The following is a 25,075-nucleotide window of genomic DNA, read 5'->3' on the forward strand; positions in this document are numbered from 1 at the left end:
TACTTTATTATTTATTATTATAAGTACTTATTTATCATTATATTATTATTATTATGTATAATTATTTATTTAATAAATACTTTGACACGAAGAAGATCACTCATTCACACACGCAGCTTCAGTCGAGTTGGCTTCAGTTCGGAGCAGAGAGGGCAGCTGCAGACCCTGATCCCCATGTGGGCGTTCCAGTCCCAGTAGTTGACCGAGCGGAGGATCCGGGGGCGGACCGTGTGTATAAGAGCGTGTTCTATCAAGTGACCATGGAGCTGAAGGAGACAACTTTTGAAGTCACCGATCGGACTTTCAGCAACGAATCGCATTCCAGACGAGCTCGGATGGCAGTGGACAAGACTCCCCCGGCCACTCACGGGGTTTACCTCCACCCCTACTTGTCTCATCCGCGAATGTCCGTCCGCACGTCGGTGTACAGCACGGGAGCGCGTCCTCCGCTGACCTGCGCCTCCATCCAGGGACGAGTCTACAACTTCTTGGAGAGGCCGTCAGGATGGACGTGCTTTGCCTATCACTTCCTCGTGTGAGTGATCTTCATTTGCCTGACGACTTTGGTCATCGCGAGATTGATTTTAGACACAACTGTCTGTCTCACAGCACAAGTATATTTGCCCGCCATCATGTTCACGTGTTTGCAGTTGGTGTTTTGTTACTTAGCTCTGTACCATTAGTTATTCTCTTTGAATTGCATTTGCCTTTTTTGTGTATAATAATAATAATAATAATAATAATATATATATATATATATATATATATATATATATATATATATATATATATATATATATATATATATATATATATATATATATATATATATATATCATTATTAATAAACAGACTGGCAGTGAACAGGTGAATGGCATTTATCTTCTCAAGGTAATGTGATACCTTGGGCCAAGGGCATCAGTTTGTTTTGAGAAGAGTGGTTGACAAACACTAATAGCAAAAGGAACTTTTTAGAAGAGGTGAGGAAGATGATTATAATAGGTTCTTACTTACGACCCCGGGTTGTTACATGTTTCAAGTGAAATATATGTTTACTCGTGTGAATATTTGTCCTCTCTCCTACTTTTTGTCCACTTCAGGCCACCGTAGATCAAGCTACTTGTGCTACCTGTTTCTGCTGATCAGGCTGAAATAAGGGAGGAATATGTTTCTTTTCCTCGTGATGGTCTGCGGGAGAGCGCACGTCATGGTGCTTCCGCTCCTTGTCGCCATTTCTTTCTCTGTTTCGAGCAAAGTGCTGGCCTGTCGGGTGTGTGCGGATGATGCATTGGATTTTCAATAGTTCTGAAAATATCCAGGACTATGATGGCTTTTAGGATTTGTGTGTGGTGAAGCTTGGCAAGAGAAGTCCCTCCCTCCCCTTCTAAACTGACACTTTGACAGATGGGTTTATTTGGTTTGGTGACTGAATCATGACTCAACTGGTTTGTCCTTGTTGTTGGAGCAGCCCGAGCTTGTGTTAAATGGCTTTGCTGAAGAACCCGAGTGAGGGCCTGGGGTCTGTTGCAGCAATCAGCACATGTGGCTGGCGGCGTCTAATACACTGTCATGACACCTCCTGCAAGCTGCTTCTCTGTCATCCACACCTCTATCTCCAAGTCTGTTTTTCAACGATTACATCCTTTAATTAAATGGCCGTCATCCTGTTCTTCTTGGCTGTCAATCTCTTCGGGGACTGTGGTGAGGAAAAGTGGATCCAAACTTGCTAGCTGGCTCAAAATGGCCCAAAAAACTGAATCGCTTACTTACTTCCAGTTAGTATCTTGGGAGTTATTAGACCTGCATGTAACTGTTTAGCTCGATGTTAATGTCGCGGCCTACGTAAAAGTGCACACACCTCTACAGGAAGGAGTAACAATGAGCATATGACATAGTAGTAATAATTGTATACAGAAGTTATTTTCTTGTTCGTCGTGACTTGGAGTGATTCCTGCAGTGGATACACAAACCTGACATCAGCTGTGTTGTGAATTGTGATGATGCTGATCTGCAGATGTATGGATTTGGAGCTTAAAACTTCACTCAGGTCCAGTTATTGGCTGTTAGTTACAGTATCACAAGCAAGGTTTGTTGGTTAAAAGAATGGCATACTACTGAGATTAGATAATCAAATTCAGACACAGTGGCGGTTCTAGCCAAAGTTTGACATGACAATAAAACTATATTAAACAGTAAAACATTTATTTATCACCAACATGCTGTGAACCACAGAACAAATAAACGTCAAAACTCTGCAGTAGAATGTGTCCAAACTCAATCATGTGATAGATACTACCTTGATCAAAGATATATAATGTTACTTTTTTTTAGATTTTTGTAAAAAGGCCATAAATTGAAGCTCAAACTTACTCACTAGTTTTTAACAAGTAACATACCTCACAGTGAATTGACAATGATCCCTTTTTGATGCTAATATGTTGCCATTTGGGTTTGCATAAAATGTCTGACTTAAATGACTTAATGAGGATCAGCAGTCCAACAGAATTGTTTACATGTATAATGAAATTACATGCTGCCATATATTCATTCATAGAAAATCTGCAAAATGGATTGATTATTTTCATTTATTTGGAGTTGTGGTCCACTCAGGTTCAGTGCGACCACAGGTCCTGATTCTGTGGGTCCTTTCGAGGCTTGACTACCCACAGACATTGTGGTTTACTTCTGCTGGTAAAATGTCTGTGTTCGTGTCACCTCATGTGAACTGGTGGTCTGTGAAAATCTACTTAAAACCACGTGCTTCTAATTTGTCAAACTACTATTCCACTGTCTCTCAGTAGTTCTGTGGCTCAGGCATTTTTCCATTTGATACAGTCAACATGCGCTTCATGGTGGAGGGAACTATACAGTATATGCAACTAAAACAGGCAGAAATAAAACAATGACATTGTTTACGCTGGATGTTTTATTTGTTGTTTGAAACTTTACTCATTTAAATTAATCCAGGATGTTGAATACATTGAACCATTGCTCCGATGTACATATTCTGGATCGATTTAGTTAAGTGAGTTGTGTCTTTTGGCAACCATTGTGTAACAAGTACAATAAAGCTGTCACAGAAATGCTCCTCACTGGCTGTTAGCACAGTGATCCTTCTGGCAGTTCAGATATTGAGAGCTGAACTGGAAGGACTCAAGAGATCGGGGCCATTTTTTCAGGGTGTGCCCTTGTTTTTGTTCTAAATTTTACATGTATTTTACAAGTATTGATGTGAAGATTTTGTTTGCCTACTAGGCGTGTTGCACTGCATCAGATGAAGAGCAAGTGTATGAGACATGGGTCGGACTTTTTTCGTTACAGTCCACTTCACCTCTTGCGATCATCACGCAACTCTCTCATATATATATATATATATATATATATATATATATATATACACAACACAAACAGAAGACAATAGTTAATGCACTGCAGGGTTCTGCGACATGTTAACAAGTCAGCAAAAAAGGGATCTCTTTTTAAAGATGAACCCTCACGTGATCAAACACACTTACACAAAGTGGAAACATCGGAATAAACTGATAACACATAATGCATCATTATGGACAAAAAAGTTATCATGATGAATGTTATAATTTCGTTGATAACGGTAATTATCATGATAAATACATTTTCATTCTATTCCATGTATTGTACACTCTACAGTCTCTCTTGAAAATGTTTTATGATTAAACTTATGGGTGGAGTTAGTCTCCAACATCATCATTTGTTTATGTTTAAATAATAGTTAACTGAAGTTAACTAAAGTGTAGAGATGAGAAATTCAATGTTTCACGTCTCAAGTAGAACCGTGTAGTGTCTGACCAAAGGTTATCATAGGTTCTCTGTGTTGAAAATAAGTTTAAAACTACGTTTGTGAACCAAAAACAACCACACTCTCCGCAACTGTCACACGCCGGTGTCGGCTGTCAAATGCCGTGGAGCTGGAGAGCGCTGTGCTATGTTCATGTATGCAAGTCCAATGCAGCGAGTGAGCTGGGCGTTTATCAAATTTATCGTGAGATGCAGAATTGTCATTGTGGAGATTGTGTTTGGAGGTATATTGTGTACTATAGGTTATCGCCCATCCCTACATGACATGAGACCTTGATGGTGGATTAGGATTCTGGGATCAATGGATGTCCGCTTAAAATGTTTAATCTACTGTAAACGTATTTTGAGCTGTCTTCATTGGGCCACTCACCAGTTTAAATGTGGTGGATCGGTAGAGTCCATTTATACCGTATCCTGTCCAAACCACGTAACCCTAGTATTGTCTACCAGCTCATTGACTTATAGTAAAGATTAGGGATGTCCCGATACCGACACCAGTATCAGCACTCGCTCCAATGCTGGCCTATTTCGCTGTAATCTTACTGTTCAAGTACTCGTTCATGACAATACCCGATGTCTACTGCTCTGTTCTCTCACCATATTCCCCGGATTCAGTGCATCGGGTTTTACGGGGCGGTCTACTCTCACGCAAATGAGGGTGGTTCGCTCATGCCTCACTCACCCTCTCTGATGCGCGTCACGGTGACGGACCTTGCTCCGCTTGTGATCAGCGAGGGTTGTATTTCTATTGAGCACCACTGGCACCGGGTGTCCCTCTGACAGGAAATCAGCCTGTGAAAAGTGACCCGAAAAGGACCCGAATAGTCTTTTACTGTAAAAGAGATCCACCGGTGCGTCTGAGATTGGTGACTCGGCCTCATCTGATTTCTGCCCAGCTCTGGCTCTGCTGCAAGTGAAACGACTCAGATGCGTCAAGTTGTTTAATTCAAGAAAACGATCAATAAATTCCATCCAATGACATTAGTAGTTACAGAGATTCTGACTTTATCGGATGATCTACCCCGCGCTAACATGGTGTTACATCATGGTGCTGCTACTTCCTTCCATTGTGGTGCTTCAAAGATAGCGTGTGGTCCCGGAACATAACCCCCCAGTGATAAATGAGGGAACAATCTGCAGTATATGTAAACCAGCTAGCTGCAGCATATTATATATCAGCATATACACAGATAGCCAAGGCAGAACTTGAAATGTTCAAAGTGAAATCTGTGGCAGTGGGGTTTGTTCACGGAACATGTGCGGAAAAACATGAAACATGGTTGTTATAATAATATTAAGCACTCGTATCGATACTCAGTATTTCAGATTGTCAGTACTCGGTCTGCACAAAAGTGGTATCGGGACATCCGCAGTTAAGATGGTCTATTGATTTGTCGACTGTCAAAGTAGGCCAAGTAAGAAGTAAGACAGAAAAAGTTGGAAATTGCTGTTTGTGTGTCTGAGAGCACTGGCATGTGAGTGCTGTGTGGATGCGGCGTGCATCCCGAACCAATTTAGACCATCGCTGCACCAGGGGGCACCTCATGTGGAGAGGCAGGACACGAGGTTAGGGAGGCCAGACTCAGAGGGTTTGGACACATAAAGAGCAGAGATTTAGGGCGAGAAATATTGCTAATGCATGTACCAACTAATAGCACTGAAAACCAAGGGGAAGAGAACAGAGAAAGAAGAAGATTTCCACTTCGGACTTGAGTTATTGAGTCTTGTTGGCTGTTATTTCATCCTAATATACAGTAGGTCTGTATCGTCCAGAACCGTGACTCTTCTGCATTACTGTGAGGGCAGCATAAATCATACCTGCTGAATATTTATCACTTTCCTCTTTGATGGTTTGGGATGAAGGCTTGGATCACTGCAGCGTTCCCTGATGGAAGTGGACGAAGTGTCAGGATTTTCTCTTGGGGCAGGTGCAATGACATAACAGGCATTAATTATATGTATTAAAAATACACTTCCCTTTATGAGGATCAAGTAGATTTGCTTGGTGTGCATGACTCTGTAACAACAAAAAAGATTGGATTACAAATACTACGCTCCAGTCATGCGTTTTGCCTGTTATCAGCCGCATTTTAAACGTTTGACAGTCGAGTGGCTGCAGCCTGAATGCAGCCAGCGCTTTGGGAATGTGGGTTATGATCCGCCAGCTCACCTCGATGCGTGCTGTCTCTCTCTTCTCACTGGTAGTGATAGCAGGCAGCTAAACTTGGCAACGTGCGCGACTGTATGTGTGTGTGTGTGGCACTGCCACCCAGTGACCCCGCAGTGGTGGAGGGAGACGTAGGGGATTGTAGCCTGTCGAAGCGGGTTTGAGTCTTGGTGACTCAAGGGAGAAGTAAAAGCATCACGGTCATCTCTCTGTGATGTATGCAGACACCATGTGTTTTGATTTTAACGCAAATGTAACCCAACATAATATAATGTGCGTCTAAAACTCTCTGAAGATACATATACATGTATTTTTTTACATAGGAGTGTTAGCGTGAGAGAATACCATGTCTCTTTTGTTTGTTAGTAGAGTTGCGTAGAAAACTTTCTATGTAATAAATATGTCCGAGTAGGTAAAATAGCTTACAGTTACAGTCACAGTGGACTTTTTTGTGAATGTGATTTTAAATTGTGTTTCTTATTTATGTGCTCCACTGGCTTCCAGTGGTCGTCTGTGACATGCTAAGTTGTTAAGTCAGTTATTAGTCATTGCCATTGTGTCCAGGGGATACAATGTGTAAAGTAGTGGTTATTAATCTTGACAGCTAACGCTAAATAATAGAGAAGCAGCGGATTACTTGGACCTGAGCGTGTGCGGAGAGACATTGGCGGAGTTTGTCAGCACAGGAAGCACCTCAAATCATCCAACAGTTAGGATACAGAAAGGACAGGAGGAGAAATACATGGAGATTCTAGGAATCTGCGATTGGCGACATGGTTGACAGGAGACTGCTTTGTCTCTGAGATTGACATTGGAGTGTCATGGCTGTCCGTGAAGGTCTGGCCTCTGTGGAGTGTCACAGCAGTGAGAGAAGAACTGCCAAGGTGTCTGGAGCTTGGTGTGGCTGAGGGCACCGTCTGGTCATTCTCATCAAAATGTGTAGACAGAAAAGTCATTGACCTGGACACTTTCTATGTGCAAGGTGCCGATGGTGACGGCATAGTCGTGGTTAGTCAAACACTTTTTGTTTTTTCCGGACATCTCTCTGAAGTTTAGTGCTAAATTTATTTTGCACTTTCTATTCCTATTGTAGGTTTAAAAGTCACTTCTCAACTGTCTCAGAAACACATTGGCAATGTTAACACATAACATTACCAGATTTCTCTTCACCTATTCACCAGTACAATACCTAATATTATGGTTAATGGGTCAATGCCCATTAACCCGCTACCAGGCAACGGACTAGGGGATATGGATGGATGGATGGATGGATGGGTCAGCGCTCTGCAAACAACCATTTCAACTCATATAGTGTACACAAAATATGTATTTAGATAAGGTCTGAACAATTTCTGATTAAAATAAACATTCCTTTCATGGCTGTCTATGGAGTCAGAGATGCAGTGTGATTGCTGGCTGACAGAAAACTCGAGAGAGCAAGGTTAAATTCAAAGATTTATTAAACACAGACGAGTAAGTACAAAGACAAACAGGAACGGAGAACCAAGAGCGCCGACAACAGAATATGGAACGGGAAATACGCTCAAGGGCTGAGGAAAAACCTGGTACAGAAAATAGGTGAATTACTTACTCAAGCCTGACAAAAGGGGGACAACACAAACACACTCGAAAACTAACTCACGGGGCCCAATAAACAAAAAGTGTACGGTGGTAAACACACACACGCACGATAGCGAGAGGAAAACGAAAGGTAAGTTTTACAAAACACTCACACGCGATCTAACTAAATAAAATAACATTTTTCACATTGTGATACATTTTCAAATTATTTAAAGATATGGAATAATCATGAATGCAAAGACTTAAATGATATTATTGTATACAGTAATATAATTTACTGTATACAAGTAAATGATATTATTGTATACAGTAATATAATTTACTGTATACAAGTAAATGATATTACTGTATACAGTAATATCAGTGTAAATTCGTTCTGTCAAGTAGGTTGCCCGCAGGGACTTTTAATGTCCAGCAGGTGTCATTATTCAGTGACACAGTCAGTCAACACAGTGTGTTACTGTGTTGAAACACTTTATGATGCCTCATTTACCTATCACTGATAACTAGAGAACGAACAAGGAACAGAAATGGAGCGAGAAGAATGAAACTAAGGCGGCGGCTGAAAAGGAAATCAAGAACTCAGGGAGACAAAACGATGGAGTCGCAGGAGAGTTTAGGAACGCAACACAGAAACATGGAACCAAATAGGAATTCACACAAATAAAAGCACGAAAGAAACCAACATGACAATTTCAATGCAATAGAATGCACTTTCAGAATTGCAAAGTCTGCTGTGTAAAAAACAAAAATGTGCTAGAGAGCTGAAGAAAATTTGACAATCCGTTCCAGAAGAAATCTAGAAAACTAGTGGTTTCAGCGGTGACACCACCATCTGATGACCAAGCAGGAGCGGCTCAACAACAGTCAGAGATTATCTACACTGTCCGACCCATGTCACGTTTGCACTTTAGTTGATCCCTTTCCCGGTTGCCTGTGGTGTCAAGCATCAAGCGCTGCCGGCTCAAGAAGGAGAAGCCCCAAGTTTTGTGGACGGGTGTGTGTCTCAACACTGTGACCAGGGTTGGATTTATACATTTATTTTCATGTCATGCAGTACTTCCTTCTTTACTCTGATTTACGTGAATTATTATTATGCTTGATGTTTACAAACCATAAAGTCAATATTCTGCAGTGACTAAAGTTTTTTTTTTTTAAGTTTGATAGTTAAATAAAGATAGCTTATAAATGCATTATGTATACATTGTAACAATGCAATAATGTGTCAATTCATCTCAATCCATCATAATGTGCAGCCCTGGGGTACAGAGAAGGAGTGTTTATTTGACTGGATTTAAAAAAGAATTAGAATTAGAATAGAATTAAAAAAGGAGAAAAGAAAAATCACGATACGTTTAAAAGTACATTTCAGTCGACGAGGCAATGAAAGATGTCAGGTTGTGCCATCAAGCTTGTTGTTAAACCTCACAAATGGCCTCCGTGGCCATCAACTGTTTTATTGGCTTCCCATCATACAGAAATCAGTCTTCGGAATAATAGCCGTCTTTGATTTACGATCTTGCTCAGGAGCAGTTTGCCATCTGCCCAGTATCTTCCTCACGTCAGCGTTGCCTGTGTCTATAAAGAAGCTGATGTGTTCTTTTGTCAGTCATCACTTGCAGTGTTTGGTTAAAGTCTGTAATTTGCGAGGCTGGTATGTGATGCAGGGCTGTGAGGATGGTTTTGAACAGGAAACGTTACAGTGTAGTACATGGTGCAGCACGACTTTTTTATGAAATAATTAATGCTTAAATGATTCCAAACACCTATTTTGGGAAGAGAGGACTTCAGGGACTTAACAGTCTTTTATATTTTGAGCCAAATTAAAGTTATTATCCTTTATGCCTTCTCTTGAGGCTTTTCTATAATTAATAAATCTCGGTTGTTTTTGCACACTCGAAGTCTGATAAGAGGATTATATACTAATTAATTAAAAGGCATTTTTAAAGTACAGTTTTGATAAAGAAAGTTGATCTGAGAAACCGAAACGATAACAAATTCATAGGAAACAATGGCCACCGTGAGTCGAGCCACACAATAAAGTCTGTGGTCTACAAACCTGCTTTGCATACAAACAGACCACACATTGAACTGAAAACTGTCAGAGTTTCCAGGTGTTTATTGTCACAGCGTGCTATTAACGTATACAGATCAGCAGATACATCCTTCAGCTTAACTTGTGTAACATTGATAGCGGTCAGAATTGTACTCCAAACATAAGCACAGCCTTATTGATTACCTGTTTTCTTATCTGTGTGTGTGGAGCCAAACATTAGAGAAGCCAGTGGGAGTTGTACTGCTAGCCATCTTAATCTGACCCTGGATACAGCACATGGTTATGGGTTATACATAAACCTACAGGCCAGTTTTTGTTTGTGTATCTGTTGTCTTTTTATTTATTTATTTTACTTTTACTCCTATGTGAGTCCACAAATCTTTTGAGGGATTTATTACCTTCTGTCAAGGTAATAACTGTGAGTGTTGGAGCAAAATAAGGTGGAAGTGTAGCTTGAAAAGAGATACACCGATACACAAACCCAGGGAACTTTTATACACAGTAATTGTATTTTTAAACAATTAAAATCCAATTACTTCCCACCCTCACCTATGGTCTCGAGCTTTGGATAATGACCGAAAGGATGAGATCGCGGATGAAAGAGGCTGAGATGAGTTTCCTCGGCAGGGTGGCTGGGCGCACCCTTAGAGATAGGGTGAGGAGTTCGGTCATCCGGGAGGAGCTCGGGGTGGAGCCGCTGCTCCTCCACATCGAGAGGAACCAGCTGAGGTGGCTCGGGCATCTGATCCGGATGCCCCCTGGACGCCTCCCTAGGGAGGTGTTCCAGGCATATCCTACCGGGAGGAGACCCCGTGGAAGACCCAGGACTCGCTGGAGAGATTATGTCTCCAGTCTGGCCTGGGAACGCCTCGGGATCCCCCGGGAGGAGCTGGAGGAGGTTTGTGCGGACCGGGAAGTTTGGGCTTCCCTGCTCCGAATGCTGCCTCCGCGACCCGACCCCGGATAAGCGGTAGAAGAAGGTGAAGGTGAAGGTAAAATCCAATTAAACGTGAACACTGTTTTGTTTAGTGGCATGTAGTCCCACGGCGTGAAGCCATTACCCAAACATCTAGCATGACAGAAACCAAAACTGTCTGCCATAATCTACTCTTATGGTTTTATCCTGTTTAGCCTGTTAATGGCACACACCTGGAACAGAATCAGCAAGATCACCTGCTCATTCTTCAACTGGATGAGTAAAATTCTCTCGACTTCTCGACTGCCTCATGCTTTCTCTTTCTTCCTATGACACTTAACACTAGTTTGCTCCCGGTGATTCAGATGGTCCACACCGTTGTGTTGGGCTGTTGAAGGAACTAACAAAAACGCCATACCAATGCTGAAACATGTGTCATGATGGGACCAATGTAAGGGTGTTGTTCCACCAACAGGTCGATGAATACGGTCAGTGCAGTGGTCACACCATGTCTGCTGGTGACGCATGGTACCGAAGGTGGTGCCGAACAGTGTCTCGATAAGAGGTGGTAGCACCTTACTCGTCCCCTGGTGGTTGCAGTTTGATGATACCTGTTGACAAGGGTCAGGATAACGGAATGATGGCGCCCAAATCAACAATTCTGCTTGATGTTCTGACCCGAGACATGCCCCCGGTCTTTATAGGGCTGCAACGAATGATTATTTTCATTGTCACCTAAACTATTAATTTTATTTTTTTCAAATAATCGTGATCATCTTTGTTACCACCCATTTTGAATTTGTGTTTAAACTTAAGTTGCTTAAATTTTCTTGTCTGTGAAAGTGACTCAGACAGCATACATTAAGAAAAAGGTCAACATTTCTCGATACATCACACTCTTGACTCTGTATGTTTGAGTGTCTGCCTCGCTCGCTGCGCTTCTTCCCAGGAGGTTGTCATTGGCTGACTTCAGCTGTCAATCCATGGCAAACTTGATAGGAGGTTTGTGATTGGCTGGTTGCAGCTGCACATTGAAGTGCTGGCCCAGTAACAATGGTCATGGTTGGTTTTACATACTTGGTTTTACATTGCAGGACGAGCAGGGGAAGATTTGATATTGTTTTTAATTCTTCATATCGATATAGACATATAGATACAATAATATATTGTTCAGCCCTAATAAGTATTGTTTAATTTGAGCCATTCCACGTCCAGTTCTACTTAATGAGACTGGTTTGTATCCGACAGTTTTAAAGCATTAACTCAGGTTCTATACTGTTATAGAGAAAACATATTTCTAAACTTCTCGGTTTTCTGCTCTACTTCTTTCACATCGATCTTGTGATTCCATCCCCTCCTGACTTTACACCTTCACTGGCTAACGCACTGCTCAAGAACGAACCTTCTTAGTGCTGAATATCATGTGTCTTAAAAATAAAGTAGAAAAAAAGTAATGTATCACATGGCTTTAAGCATGTTTGGGTCTGTGCCCCAGTACCCCACTGGCCGACCTCCTTCGCTGAAACTATTCTCATTTGGTTTGGTCCTAGTCTCTGTCCTCTCTTTTACGTCTGACTTTGTTCTACTAAAACCTGGTTAGAAGGCAGGGTTACAGTCCGCAGACACATTTTGAAGAGGCTCAAGACTAAGAGGATCGAAAAATCCAGGATTAGTGCCGAATACTGGGTGTGATTGCGTTTTAGCCTGTGAAAAGTTTCGGAACCACTCAACAGTTAAGTGTCTTGAAGGTGTGTGATAAGAGAAATGCAGCACCAGCTTCGTAAGCGTCTGCAATGTGATTACTGAAGAGGGACCTTCCACCATTATATAACCTGGAGCGTTTTTATTCCACCTCTGATCAGTTACTTTGTTGCGCTTAACCCTGCTTTGGTTATTCACTGCTGTGGTTTTGGTGAAGTGAATAAGATTTGGACTCCACTGACAAATATTTGATCCGTGAAAACGGAATCTAAAACGGAATTCATTTAACCAGCAACATGAAAACAGTCTTTTATAGGAAATAATGATCAGCCTGGGATGTAATCTCGCCACAGACCCCAGGGTCTGCCCTGTGGCTTTCTCCGAGGTGGAGAGGAAATGGCATGGAATGAGAAACAGTGACCAAATATAGAGCAGACACATGAGACGTGGGTTGGACTAGCTGAATAAACTTTTGCTGTTATTTTCTTTTTGTTCCCTTTAAATCCCTGTTGTGCAGCAATCCTGGGTGGATTGAGAGTGCGAGATCATCCAGCCATGGCGGAGACAATGGTGCTCCTGGTGGGTCAGTGTCACAGGCGTTGTTTGCTAGTTTGATGTGGCAGAGATGGTTTCAGCGGAACCAACGGGTTGCATCTGTCTGCTGCCCCTAGTGTAATATATACTGTAGTTTCTTGCCACAGTACATTCTCAACTACCCATGGTGTGAATGGGGTTTTCTTTAGATTGATCCTTTTATTGCCTGGGCACAAATATAAATGACATTTCTATATAGGGTTTAGTGACACCAAGAAGTTTCCCGCAGCTTTCATAACACATGTGAAGTATAACAATGAGACCATATGCCGTGAGATTCAATCCAGTGGAGACTCGCAGACTTGTCAGATCCAAGCATGTCCTTTGCACGTCAGCTCTCACCAATGCACGGCCATATATTGAAACAACCAAAGCAATTTGGTCAGCTGCATTATCAGTGACTCCCAGTCCGTCCTCTACCATGACTTTACTCTGACCGCACAGCCGGCTGCAAGGAATCTGTCCATCAATAATAGATGGCAGAGAAGCTTTGAGCTTTTGTTTAGTGTTCAGCTACGCCTTTGTAGCTAAGCCTGTGTATTATTGTGGCTGTTCGCAGTCCAAGCCCATGGGTGCCGGGTGTATTATCTATCGGCAGCCGGGTAAGGGAGGTGAAATATGACAGTTCGGTTGGCATCAGAGACAGATATCCTCAGATGGATTAAAGATCAAGAAGCGTTGTGTGTTCTGCATACTGAGTGTGTGTATTTAGTGGTATTAAAATGGCCTCCGTAATAAGTTTTTCACAATATCTTTGGCACATCTGACTGAGCTGTTCGGATACCTAAAATCCTTTGGCATCATCTATTGAATGTTTAAACCATGATGAGGCTCATGGCAGGAAAGTGTTGCTGTCAAGGCCATCTCTGGTGACGTGTGGCCTGAATGTACAAACCAGTGGCAGTGGAATTCAGACCAGGCCTCTTCCCCAAACACTGGCCGTTGTTTATGCTGATAAGAGTCCAAAATATTTCTCTGACATGTGGGCTACATGCTGAATTATGTGTTACTGTATGTGTGTCAAGATGATAAAATGTTACCAAATAAAGGGCTTCTTTTTTCTCTGTGAATGTTGAATGACCTAATATTTCTTTGTAAAAAAATTCATAGCTATCTTGCCTTTATGTTTTCATGTGATGTCTTGTCACATGTGCTTATGTGGTTGTTAGATGCTCATCATAAATAAATAATCACACTGCTAATGTGTTATATACTCCATGAGTTTGCACAAATCAAAATTACTTCCTTGTTCCCCTGAGAATGAATTTGAAGGCCCAACCATTGAATAACAATGAACCAATTTCACCAGGTAGATACCGACCTCAAAATCATTTGCCGCACCCCTGCTGAAGCAATAAACCTGGCTATTTGTGGTGACACTCCAACAGAGGAAAAGTTGTTCTTTATCAAGTAAAAAGTATTATAAGCCTAAAGTCAGTGGGTGGTGAGATGGATATACTGAGCTTTGCTCTTGAAGTGTAGAAATGTGTTAACCTTAATTAAAAGTGCTTAAATGATTGAGATTGGAACCTATTTAACCTTTTACAACAGGCCACTGAATGGAAAATGACATTCACGCTGTGTTTAATTCCAGTTTAAAAATATACCCTGAATAAATAGTCGGAGTTCAGAAGTTTGGAAAGCAGCAGCATTCATCTGGGAGCTCAAGTAAGTTCAATAATTTAATACGAGAGAGAAGCTCTGCCAGAAGAAGGACAAACAAACAAATAAATAAGAACACATGAATTGTTAAAGGTTTTGGTAAGCATTGAAAAGTAAATATTGCTGAGAAAGAAAAGAGCAGCTGCGTGTTGTCAGAGGCTGAAGTCTTCATTCTGGCAGGAAAAAAAAAGGAATGTCAATGACGATTTCGGGGTCAAATACATTACAAAATTTGTTTTTAATGATTTGAATATGTCAGAATTATTAATACATCAAACTCCTAAAATACCAATAAAATAGCAAAAGAAAAATACAAATAGAAATGTAAAGCTTTGCTCATGCTTCTATTCTAATCTTTGCTTCTTAAGAAAAAACAATATGCATATACAATATGTAAGGATTTGTAATGCATCTTATGTAAAATATTAAAGATGACATTTTTACCTTGGTTGATTTGTGGATGAAGATGGCGAGTAAATCTGCCTGCGGGGGAAAATTCATAAATGGAAATATGCTTCAGAAAGAGCAGAATATATGGAGGATGTGGCAGATTTGGTGAGGATTACTGATTCGTGTAATGCCAAAGCCCTGGAGTTGGATAAAAAAAAACTGGCGAACTGGCAAAGTCAACATATATTATCATAAAGAAACTACAAATTCATACTGTATGTGTGTTACAGTAGCAGCATGTGTGCCAGTTATTAATCATCGTGAAGTAGTTGTTTATTATTATTGTATGTTTATTAGTATTTTACACGGTAAATATCCAAGGTATAACCATTAAAACATATTTTTTCTTATTTTGCTGAATTATCAGACCTCAGAAAAATCTACTCTAAAATAGTCATGTCAGTATCAACACAGGTTGTAGACTCAACAATCCAGGAAGAATTGACATCTAAGCATAGACATTCTTGAGCAAATAGCAGTGCAGCATATGGTTTTTGATCTTGAGAAAAATGGGACATTTGCGAAGAAACTCCCTCCATCCTGAGAGAATTGATCATAATTATTAATGTATGACACGTTTTGAATTTTTCATTTTGTCAGATTTTATTTTTTTTATTGGTTTGTTTAAATGAGAACCATAGAGAATAAAAATATTTCTCATCTCTACCGGAGATAAAAATCTTTTGACCTTAGTGAGAATACATTGGGACTCATTTGTCTGTGGGTTTGTGTGTGTCCTCTAAAGTCTGTGCCGACACATTTGTTTACTGTTACATGCGTTTATCAACCGCGTGCATTTTAAAAGGTGAAGTTCAAAAGGCCTCAGCACATTTCATCTGTCGCTGGCTGCTTGCTGAAGCTGACTTAGGTGAGGATACATGTATCAAGTAGATTTATGCTCACTGGAAACTTTATTTTGGAAGTTACAGTTCAAACCTGCGCCAGACAGCGAAGCTGACTGAAGCTTGACTATGAAATCAAAGACAAAAATATTGAGATATCGTGGAAGCAGGAATCTTCTGGCAAATGGGGAGGGAATAAATAGAGCAGGTTAAATATTTATCAGGCTGATTCATGCTGCAGTGACCTTTGTTGCAATGGTTTCAAGGTCATCGCTGCAAAAGAAAAAAAAAGCCAAAAGTCATTTTCATGTTTTGCTCTTTTCCAGGTTCCTGATGGTTCTTGCTTGTCTGGTTCTGAGTGTTCTCACTACAACCCCGGAGTTTCATGTACTGGCTCACATGTACCTCTTCTGGGTGGTAAGTGCCAAAACTGAGATGAAATACTTAACCAAAAGTACAATAACTGACTGCATCAGGGTTTGAGTGTTTACTGTTCTGATTCTCAATAGCAGCCGTCCCTTTTTTTTTTTCATTTAAATGTAACACTCTGTTTAGCGACTAAATGGAGCAGGGAAACTGTTACGTGTTTTTTTTCTTTGCTTACATTCTGAGCTAAGTCACAACATGCTCTTGTTCCTGTATTTTAAAAATTAATCGCCCACTGTGTCAGTAAGCCCACAACGAAACAGACACACCAAGTACCAACTTGTCTCCCAGAGCAAAGTAAAACCTTATCGAGCGTATAATACCTAGCCTTAGCCACCTCTCCAACTTGACATTTTTGTCTTGTTGGAGAGGTGGTTAAGGCCTTTTAATATTGCCATGAAATAAAATTCAATTTCAGTTCATGGTGAACATTGAAGAGAAACTGCATCTCACGCAATGCATGTCGGCTATGTCACCTTGAAATGTTTTGCAGTTAGATATTAAATCCAGAAATGGAAATTGTGTCAATGAGAGAAATAGATGTATGTTGGTGCTTCAGGGAAAAGGAAAGGGGAAAGTGCTGAACTTCAATGTGTTTGTACATTTTGACATGGTTTTAAACACAACTCTCTATAACAGTGGGGGTTGCTGAGACACTGAACCAGAGTCGGGTTTAGATCGAGCCGTGCCGATGAGTCATTTCTGATGTCATCATCTGACTTGGATCTTATCAGCAATCACATGATATAACATCACTTCGTTCAGCATTTCACGTTGTTATCTGAACTAGAATTGCGGTACTGTAGTGTGTAGTATTTTTATTCACTGTAGCAGAGACTGCGTCAAACCCCACGGACACACGGCATTGACAGCCTTGCAGATATTAACAAGTCTGTAGTCTGTTTCTGGTCACTGAAAATGCATAAGAGTCATGATACGTCATTATAAGTTGACCCCGGAGTCCGCTGATGTTACACACGCGTGCAAGTAAGCGGCCTCTTTTTCCCCAACATAAATCTTCATCTGCTCACGACTTATTATGCAGGCTGACATGAAGGGACCTGGTTTAGACATGACATTGTTCCAAAATGTTTGGTGAGGTTGATCGATGTTTCCAAGAGGAAAGAAATCCGTGCAATTCAGTCTTTCTTTCTTGAAATAGAACCTACATGGATCATTTTACTTCTCCCTATCCACAAATAAGTCTAAATTTTGTTTTCAGATTTTTTTACAAGTCAGTATGTGAGGTGACATGCCACAAATCAATTAACATCAACACCTGTCCATTTCTATTTTATTTATTATTTTTTTACAGGGGGTGGTCGGGAACAGTTACAGAGAGTTCAGTATACAGTATGTCTGTGTGTGGTTATGCTTTTTTTTCATGACCTATATTTAAGTCACTCAATTCAAGCATTCATCTTGGGCAAAAAAAACATGTGTTGTATCTTGTACATTCTGCTATCTGACCTATTCGCAAGCTTATAAAAGCCCTTACACCCCCATGTTCTGCGACACAGCTTAGTTTAGCCATGACACATGTGACGTCTTCCTCACAGTTCACAACTTGCAGCAGCAAAACAATGCAACAATTGAAGTCCTATGATGAACCCACTGATGACCAGTTGGGCAAAGAACTAAACACTTATCCACATCCGTTTCAAATACCGTGACAATACCGTTCATTCATGAGTGTGTTAGAGACCTTCTCATGGATGACAACACGTCGTGTCATGTCCTCTCTTCACTTTTCATTGACATATATTGAATGGGGGACCCTGATTCAGTGGGATGTTGTGTCCAATTCTGGCTCAAAGGTCAAAGTGTCAGGCATTTTGGAGTGATTGTGCTGAAATGAAAGGTTTCCATGGTAATTACCCCCATCACTGACATCACTGAATGGCATCATTATATGACTGAGCTGCTCTGAATACATGACTTGAGGCGTTGAGAACGTTAAGATCAAAGTGGTTTTAATATTTCAGTTTCCAAGCAATTGCTGACTGCAGATTTCACAGATATCCCGTTTTTTTCTTTCAGTAAGTTTGATTCTGACAGAAATACAGACTTGCCAGTGTTTTGTTGTGCTGTCGTATTTGCAGTAGTCATGGTAACGCAGAGCTTGATGGAACATCGTGCTCGCAAACACGGTCCCACACGCGCGCACGGAGTGACACCTTCGCACGCCATTATTACTACCTGCTATATGAGTTGCAGGCTGTCTCTGTGGGCAGCAGTTGTAATTCTGCACATGATGATATAATCGTAAAAACAGAGTGCTTTCTGGACTCGTGCAACCTTGTAATCTAATTCAGACCTCTGCTGTTGGTGGTGTGCATCAGAATGATCACATTTTCTGGGAAACTGTTTTCTCTAATTTGATCTTCACATCAACACATGATCGACTATTGCTATGGAAAGCTAAATTTATTGCTTCACTGGAATTGCCCATGATAGTTTGATTTTACACGTATAATCCTCATTCTACATAGCCCCAACCTACAAAACAAGAGGTTTTAAAAGCTTTCATCATGCCAGTTGTTGTTCATGAAGTGATCTCGTGTTGGACTGGCTGTCACCAAGGCTGAGCTCCAAAGTTTGTCAGCCCTCCTGCTGCAGTGAGCTTCACTTTTCACCATTTTTTTTTCTGTAAAAGAGTGAAATATACCCATGAACCTCTACTCTTCTTTGAAGTCAAAGTGTGGGAGTCACAGTTTCTGCCAGACATGCGATTATTACCGCCGCCAAGGAGGTTATGTTTTCGACGATGTTGGTTTGTCTGTCTTCAAAATAACTTGAAAGGTTATGGATGGTTTTTCATAATATTTTCTGGAAATGTGTGAAATGGGATAAGGTACTAATTATTACGTTTTGGGATTCGTCTGGATACTTTTTTTAGCCACCAGTGTCCCCGGAAACGTTTACTTGTCTGACACACATTTGTGACTGCTTGTTTTGTTTTTCAGACAACTTCTCATGATTATTCTGTTTTTTATGGTTTTAATTTTGGTTTTCCCTCTTGTACTATAGGCATTCATTTACTTTAAAGAGCTCAATGTGCCGTTTTCAGCCATGTGTATCACCGGCACTTTCTGCACCTGCCCTCCTGGAGCGCCGTCAAAACTTTTTATTGTGAGGTTTTATTGTCTCTCAGTGACTTTCTCATGCCATTAAAAAAGTCAAAGCTGCTCTGTGAAAAAGAGAGCTCACCCTTTCCTTTCAGCATTTGTTTTCCCTATTAATTGCAAAATCTTGAGCAAATCAGCCGCGGCTGAAAACATTTAAAATACGGCAGTTCATCTTTGAGCTGTCTAACAGAAGACAACAAAGACCACTTTCTGGGTTGATAGTGGCCTTTAAGGCCAAAGGCACCACCCGGGAATCAATATTAGATGGGATTGACTTAACCCTCAGACCCCAGCTGCTGAGCACAGCAACTGCATGGCTGTCAGCTGAATCATTCAAACTGAGAAAAAAGAAAGATGAATGGGTCTATCGGATTTTCTTTGCTAAGGAGTGGAGTGCGCGGCATGTGACAAGTTCACCTTGGTCTGAATGTAACGGGATAAAATGGTCGCGGTCTTTGTAAAACGTTCAAATCTCACCTTCTGTGTGTTCCTCGTCGGATTTAAACAGATTGTGCTTCGGCCAGATGCTCCCACCATTCACGTAAACCTGTTTGGAAAAAACAAAAACAAGCATCAACCAAGAAAATATAAAATACGGAATCCTTGTTTTGAGCTCTGCCCCCCGATACTGTTAATCTTCTTATTTTTGCTCTTACACAGATTATAAAATCAATAGTTCTTGCATCAGAATACTTAGTTTCCAATGTTTATTTCTACTTGTCATAACTCTAAATCTTAAGTGTGTGCCTCTAACTTTTAATTCATTGAGCAAACAAACCCAAGCTGTAATGGATGTTACTTATTCTTGTATAAAAAATCTTTTGATTTTTTAATCTTATCTTGAATGTTGACTTTTTGCATTTGCATTTATTTAAACATGTTGGGAATTACATTTGGGGACAGTCAGATGGGCCTCCTTAACCGTCTGCCTATGCCTTGTTCCACTTCCTGTCTGTCTACTATGAACGACTTCACCAGAAGCCCAACCGGCTGAGTACAAACTTCTCAAGATTTGATTTGTACATAGCTCTGGAAGTGACAGGCATGTGTTTATTTTTTTTTTTTTTATCCTGAGATAAGTTATCTGGAGATCATTTCAATCTCGAGAAAACTGTTATCTTGTGATAATTAGTATCTCAAGGTAATTTTTTTATCCGAAGATACAATCGTACATGTCAGTGCATGCGTAACTGCCTCTCTGGCAAAGCATTTTGTATACATCCTCCTGTAACCACTATGTCTCCCATGGTGTCGTGACTGTTTGTCAACGTTGTCAATCACCGTGTGCAAGTCAGAATATAGAAGAAGTGCTATCTGCTCAAAATAATACCATATGTGGCTAAGTTATATAGGCTCTCTGTCATGGCTTGTCAATGGAGGAGAACCCAATAGCTAGAGTGTTTCAAGGTCACAGAGGACACCGGAGGACAATGAAAGTAAATGAACAATTTATTAAATACAATAATGAACAGAAGGACGGACAGGAACGGCAACTGAGGGCGTCACACCAAACACGGAGTGAGGAAAACACGAACAAAGGAAGGGAAAACCTGAAAATAGAAAACAGGCGATTACTGCTCAAACCTGAATAAGGGGGACAATGAAAGACGCATTTGGAGTTAAAGCTCACGAGGCGGAGTCAACAGAAAGCACTCGGATGTGGATCTAAATCACACAAACGCAAGGAAATAAACCCAAACGCAGGGAAACAGAAAAGTCAGTAATACTCGCACGCGCACAACAGCGGATCACAACAATGAAAAACGAAGGAACGAGATGAACTAAGGAGGTGGCTGAGAAAGTCGTCAAGCACACACGTAACTTTTAGAAACAGGGCAAAGAGAGAAAGCGAGGAATCGATAAGTGTTTACCGTATGTTGAAAATCAACCATCTGGCCTCGCAAACTGGGACTCAGGTGGTGGTAAACAAAATGCTTCACCAGAGAGGCAGTTACGCATGCGCTGACATTTCCGATTCTATCTTGTGATAAAAATTACACAGGAGGACACAGTCTATGTGCAAAGAAGACCTTGAATTTCATGGTAGTATGTGTGCAATGTGCAGGCATTGTAAGTGGCGTTATGCAGGATTCCAAGAGGTTGATGGAGTTTGCTTTGACTGCTTTGACTCACGATCGACAGGAGACGATCTCACACACACGGTTATGAAATGAAAATTAGGAGTTTGAAAGACATATTGAAAGACATATTAGACAGAATTATTTACTGCCTATGCCATCTATACTGTGCACCCCACACTATCCACTTTGCTCTATCAATACTTAAGACCAATTTGTCTACTAGTCTACTCTATCATAACTATCTCTAGTGGTAGCCCTAATACCATAATGTAAATCTTCTCTGCATCATGTGAAAACCAGCCTTGTAATAAACAAACCAGATTCTGTCTGCTTTTGAAATAAAAAATACCTTTTGACAATTTGATATTTTATTTATGTTCTCCCATTTGGTTGGATTGTAGATTGAGACTCTTGAGAGTTTGGTGTTCTGTGGGCCTTTTATAAAAGATGTAAACAGCTGGATGGTCCAAAGCGCCTCTCAGGTCAATAAAATAAAATCTGAAATCATTGTGTTTCAACCTCTAAGCTCCACTCCTGTCGACTTGGCCATCCTTTACAAGACAAAATTGTTTCATCAATACAAAGATTAAACTCACTTGCAAGGCAGAACAATTGCACGCAGTTATCTTTCCGCCCACGCAGTGACTCGATGTGCACACATTCGCTCCATGACTGGAGTGGAGCACATGTGTTTGGCTGTGATGGGTTGGTCAGGTTTCATGAAACGGTGTCCTGATTTTCAGTGGCCACTAGATGGCGCTGGCTGCTGTTTAAACTACTTGTTTGAAAGGCACACTCTAGTGCCACCTACTGAGCTCTGAACTAGGACTCTATTTCATGAAACCTCCTCGACCCATCAATAGCATGTGGTTACAAATGACATTTGTTTTCACAGTGAAAGGTAAAGGTCTGGGGTAACCTCAAATCAAAAGTTCCATATTGTAGCTAACTAAAGCCAATGTCAAAAAGACTCACAAGCGTAGTATTTCCAGCTCCCTCTTTTATATTATGACACGAAAATCTCTCCCTGGCCTTAAAATGGTTTGGAATTCTGCTACTCCACTATGAACAGATTTCAGCAGATGACATCACATCACTCTAGCTTAAGCTTCACTCCATTGATTTTCCGATTTTCCTATTTCCTTTTAAATCCCATCCATGTCTGGCCCACAGCTGATGAGCTCATCGCCTTTTATCCTCGGGTGGGTCCTTACCAGACGCTTCAAAGTCGAGGCTCAAATCAAAACAGTATCGAGCATTTTCCATCAAGGTGCCTTTTTTTGGAACAGTCTGCCCAAGGAGATAAGACTGCCATCCCTGCGGAAGACTGTGTCTCCTCACTTCTACTAAAAAGTTTACGTTTTTGTTGACTCCAATTTCAAATTTATGAGGTTTATGGTTGTGCCCTACGAGTGCGGAGATAGGCAGGATAGGTGGGACATCGGAAGATGATCTTTATCCGTGGTGGGAAATGCGGTAAAAACACATAAATGAGAATGTATTATTCAAGAAAGTGTGTGTTTCATGACAGAAACTGTTTGCAGAAAAATATAATATAATTTAAGTTCTACTGGTCCGAAAATAGAATACCATGCGCCAAATCTGCGAGGCTTTTTCCTTTTTTTAATGCTAATTTAGCATAAAAAAATTTATTTTTTAATGTGCATAATAGTATTTCCAGACCTTGTTTTGCTCTTTGAAGCACAAACATCCATCTGCTCATCTTCTTTTTCTTTAGTTTTTACATTTCAATTCTGCTTTCTATGAATCAGCATGCTGATCGTAGTGAGTCACAATATTGATGTGCATTGGAGTTCGCTGTAATTTCTCTTCAGTTAAATTTGAAGCAAATTGTACCTCATTGACTCTGATGTACCGTAGTTTCTGGACTATAAAGCGCACCGGAACATTAGCCACACCCACTAAATTTAAGAGGGAAAATAGATCTATAAGGTCTATAAGTCGCAGGTGCTGTCTGCGCTGTTGAGAGGTCACTTAAACTAGTTGTAAAAATGGGGTCCAGAATCGAGACTTGCTCATGAAACAAATTTACCAATGTTTGGAACTCAAAATGAGCTCGCGTGTCTGAAGTTCCGACACCACAGCTGGTCTCAGCGGCTTCTTCTCGTCTCCGGTGCAAAATAAAATGGCTGTGATTTCATCAGTTTGATGTGACAATGCTCAATATTTTGGCAGCATGATGCTCTTCAGCCTGGAAAAAATCCACGGATTACCCGCATCGTCGTATAAGCCACAGACTTCATGCCGCTAGAAAAAAGTAGCAGCTCATGGTCCGGGAAATTACGGTACATGATGTCTATGTTTATTCTTATTCAATTATTAATTGAAATGATGAGAGCAAGGGTTTCGTTTTTTGGGCAAAGGCAGAATGAGAAAATCAAATTTTACTTGATATAGTCGACAACCGTGTCACACAACCCTGAGTGTTTGAGCGAGAAACTGTCATGGAGACCGCATTCCTTCAGTTCTATGGCCGTTCACAGCTCATGAAATTTTCTCATGCCTCGTTCGATATGCTGAAGCTTTCATACCAATACTCTCAGCAAAAACATTCTAATACTTCACCTTAAGTCCCACCACATTTAATGTTTTGCTCCCTGAACGTTTCAATTTCAAATCTGTAAAACACTATCGATTTGGTGGAAGACAGCTCAGATGTAGTGCTTTTGAAAGAGTCGTGTGAAGGCTCCTGCATTTCCATTCACAGCGGCCTTATTAATTTCCTCAGCGTCCAGTAAAGTATGATTTAGCTGATTTATTTTTAAATCCTCTTGTCCCACAGACAGATCAGAGACACTTTCCAAATGAGCTGAATGTGTGATGTTGTCGCTGGAAAGACATGAATTAAGTGGATCCAAATGTTTATTGGCAAAATGGATCCTTTTGATGGGCACTTCTGTTTGTCAGCCCGCCCCCACACTTTCTTTCATTTATATTTCATTTGATGTAACTACAGCCAATCACAAAAGAAAATGAGCTCCTCAATTTTATTTCACCAAAGAGCTTAAATCCTTGTTAACAGCAGTGAGATCACAGCCTTCCGGCTCATATTGCTTTGACTGACTACAGCAGATTGGGAAATCTGGAAAAGTTTGTCTGTATTCGACACAATCCCCAACCACTACAACCAACTGCAGAGAGTCTTTTTCTATTTTTACATTGTCACCTTACTAGGCAAAGCCATTCTGACAGAGAGTCTTCGAGGAACGTTTTTTTTACCCAAGACAGCTTTGTTAGCTTAGTGAAGCTTTAAGTCCGGAAGCACTGTTTAGTTCTGTCAAAAGAAATCCGAATCAGTCTGAGCCTTTGTGGGCCTCGAATGAATCATTTGTTTCCTTTTTTAACATTCCTTCTGTCTCTTTAAGCGGTCGCCATTTCTCATTTTGAGTCCCCTCACAGTGGCCTGGTACGTCTTCATCTTGGTTTTGTGTCGCTTGCTTTAGATGCGCATTCACATCAATATGTGGATTTAACTTTTTATTCTCAACACCGTCCATGTATTTTGGGGAACATACAACCACCATTCACAGAAGTTTTTAACCCTTGTTACAACATGTTTTCCTGCATTTCTTCTGCAGTCATTGCATAACTTATACTTTTATAAACAATGAATTTA

General features: G+C 40.7%; 1 protein-coding gene across 1 annotated transcript in view; it reads left to right on the forward strand.

Annotated features, from left to right (window-relative positions):
- The first annotated feature begins 253 nt into the window (after nucleotides 1-253).
- The window catches only part of kcnq1.1 (potassium voltage-gated channel, KQT-like subfamily, member 1.1), a 67,686-nt gene continuing 42,864 nt past the window's right edge, over nucleotides 254-25,075 (forward strand). Inside the window, exons 1-2 of the mRNA XM_053866298.1 lie at nucleotides 254-535; nucleotides 16,130-16,220. Coding sequence (XP_053722273.1) covers nucleotides 261-535; nucleotides 16,130-16,220 — 366 coding nt within the window. The 5' untranslated portion in view covers nucleotides 254-260. The remainder of the gene's footprint in view (nucleotides 536-16,129; nucleotides 16,221-25,075) is intronic.

Source organism: Synchiropus splendidus, chromosome 5 (assembly GCF_027744825.2).
Source record: "Synchiropus splendidus isolate RoL2022-P1 chromosome 5, RoL_Sspl_1.0, whole genome shotgun sequence".
Taxonomy (NCBI): Eukaryota; Metazoa; Chordata; class Actinopteri; order Syngnathiformes; family Callionymidae; genus Synchiropus; species Synchiropus splendidus.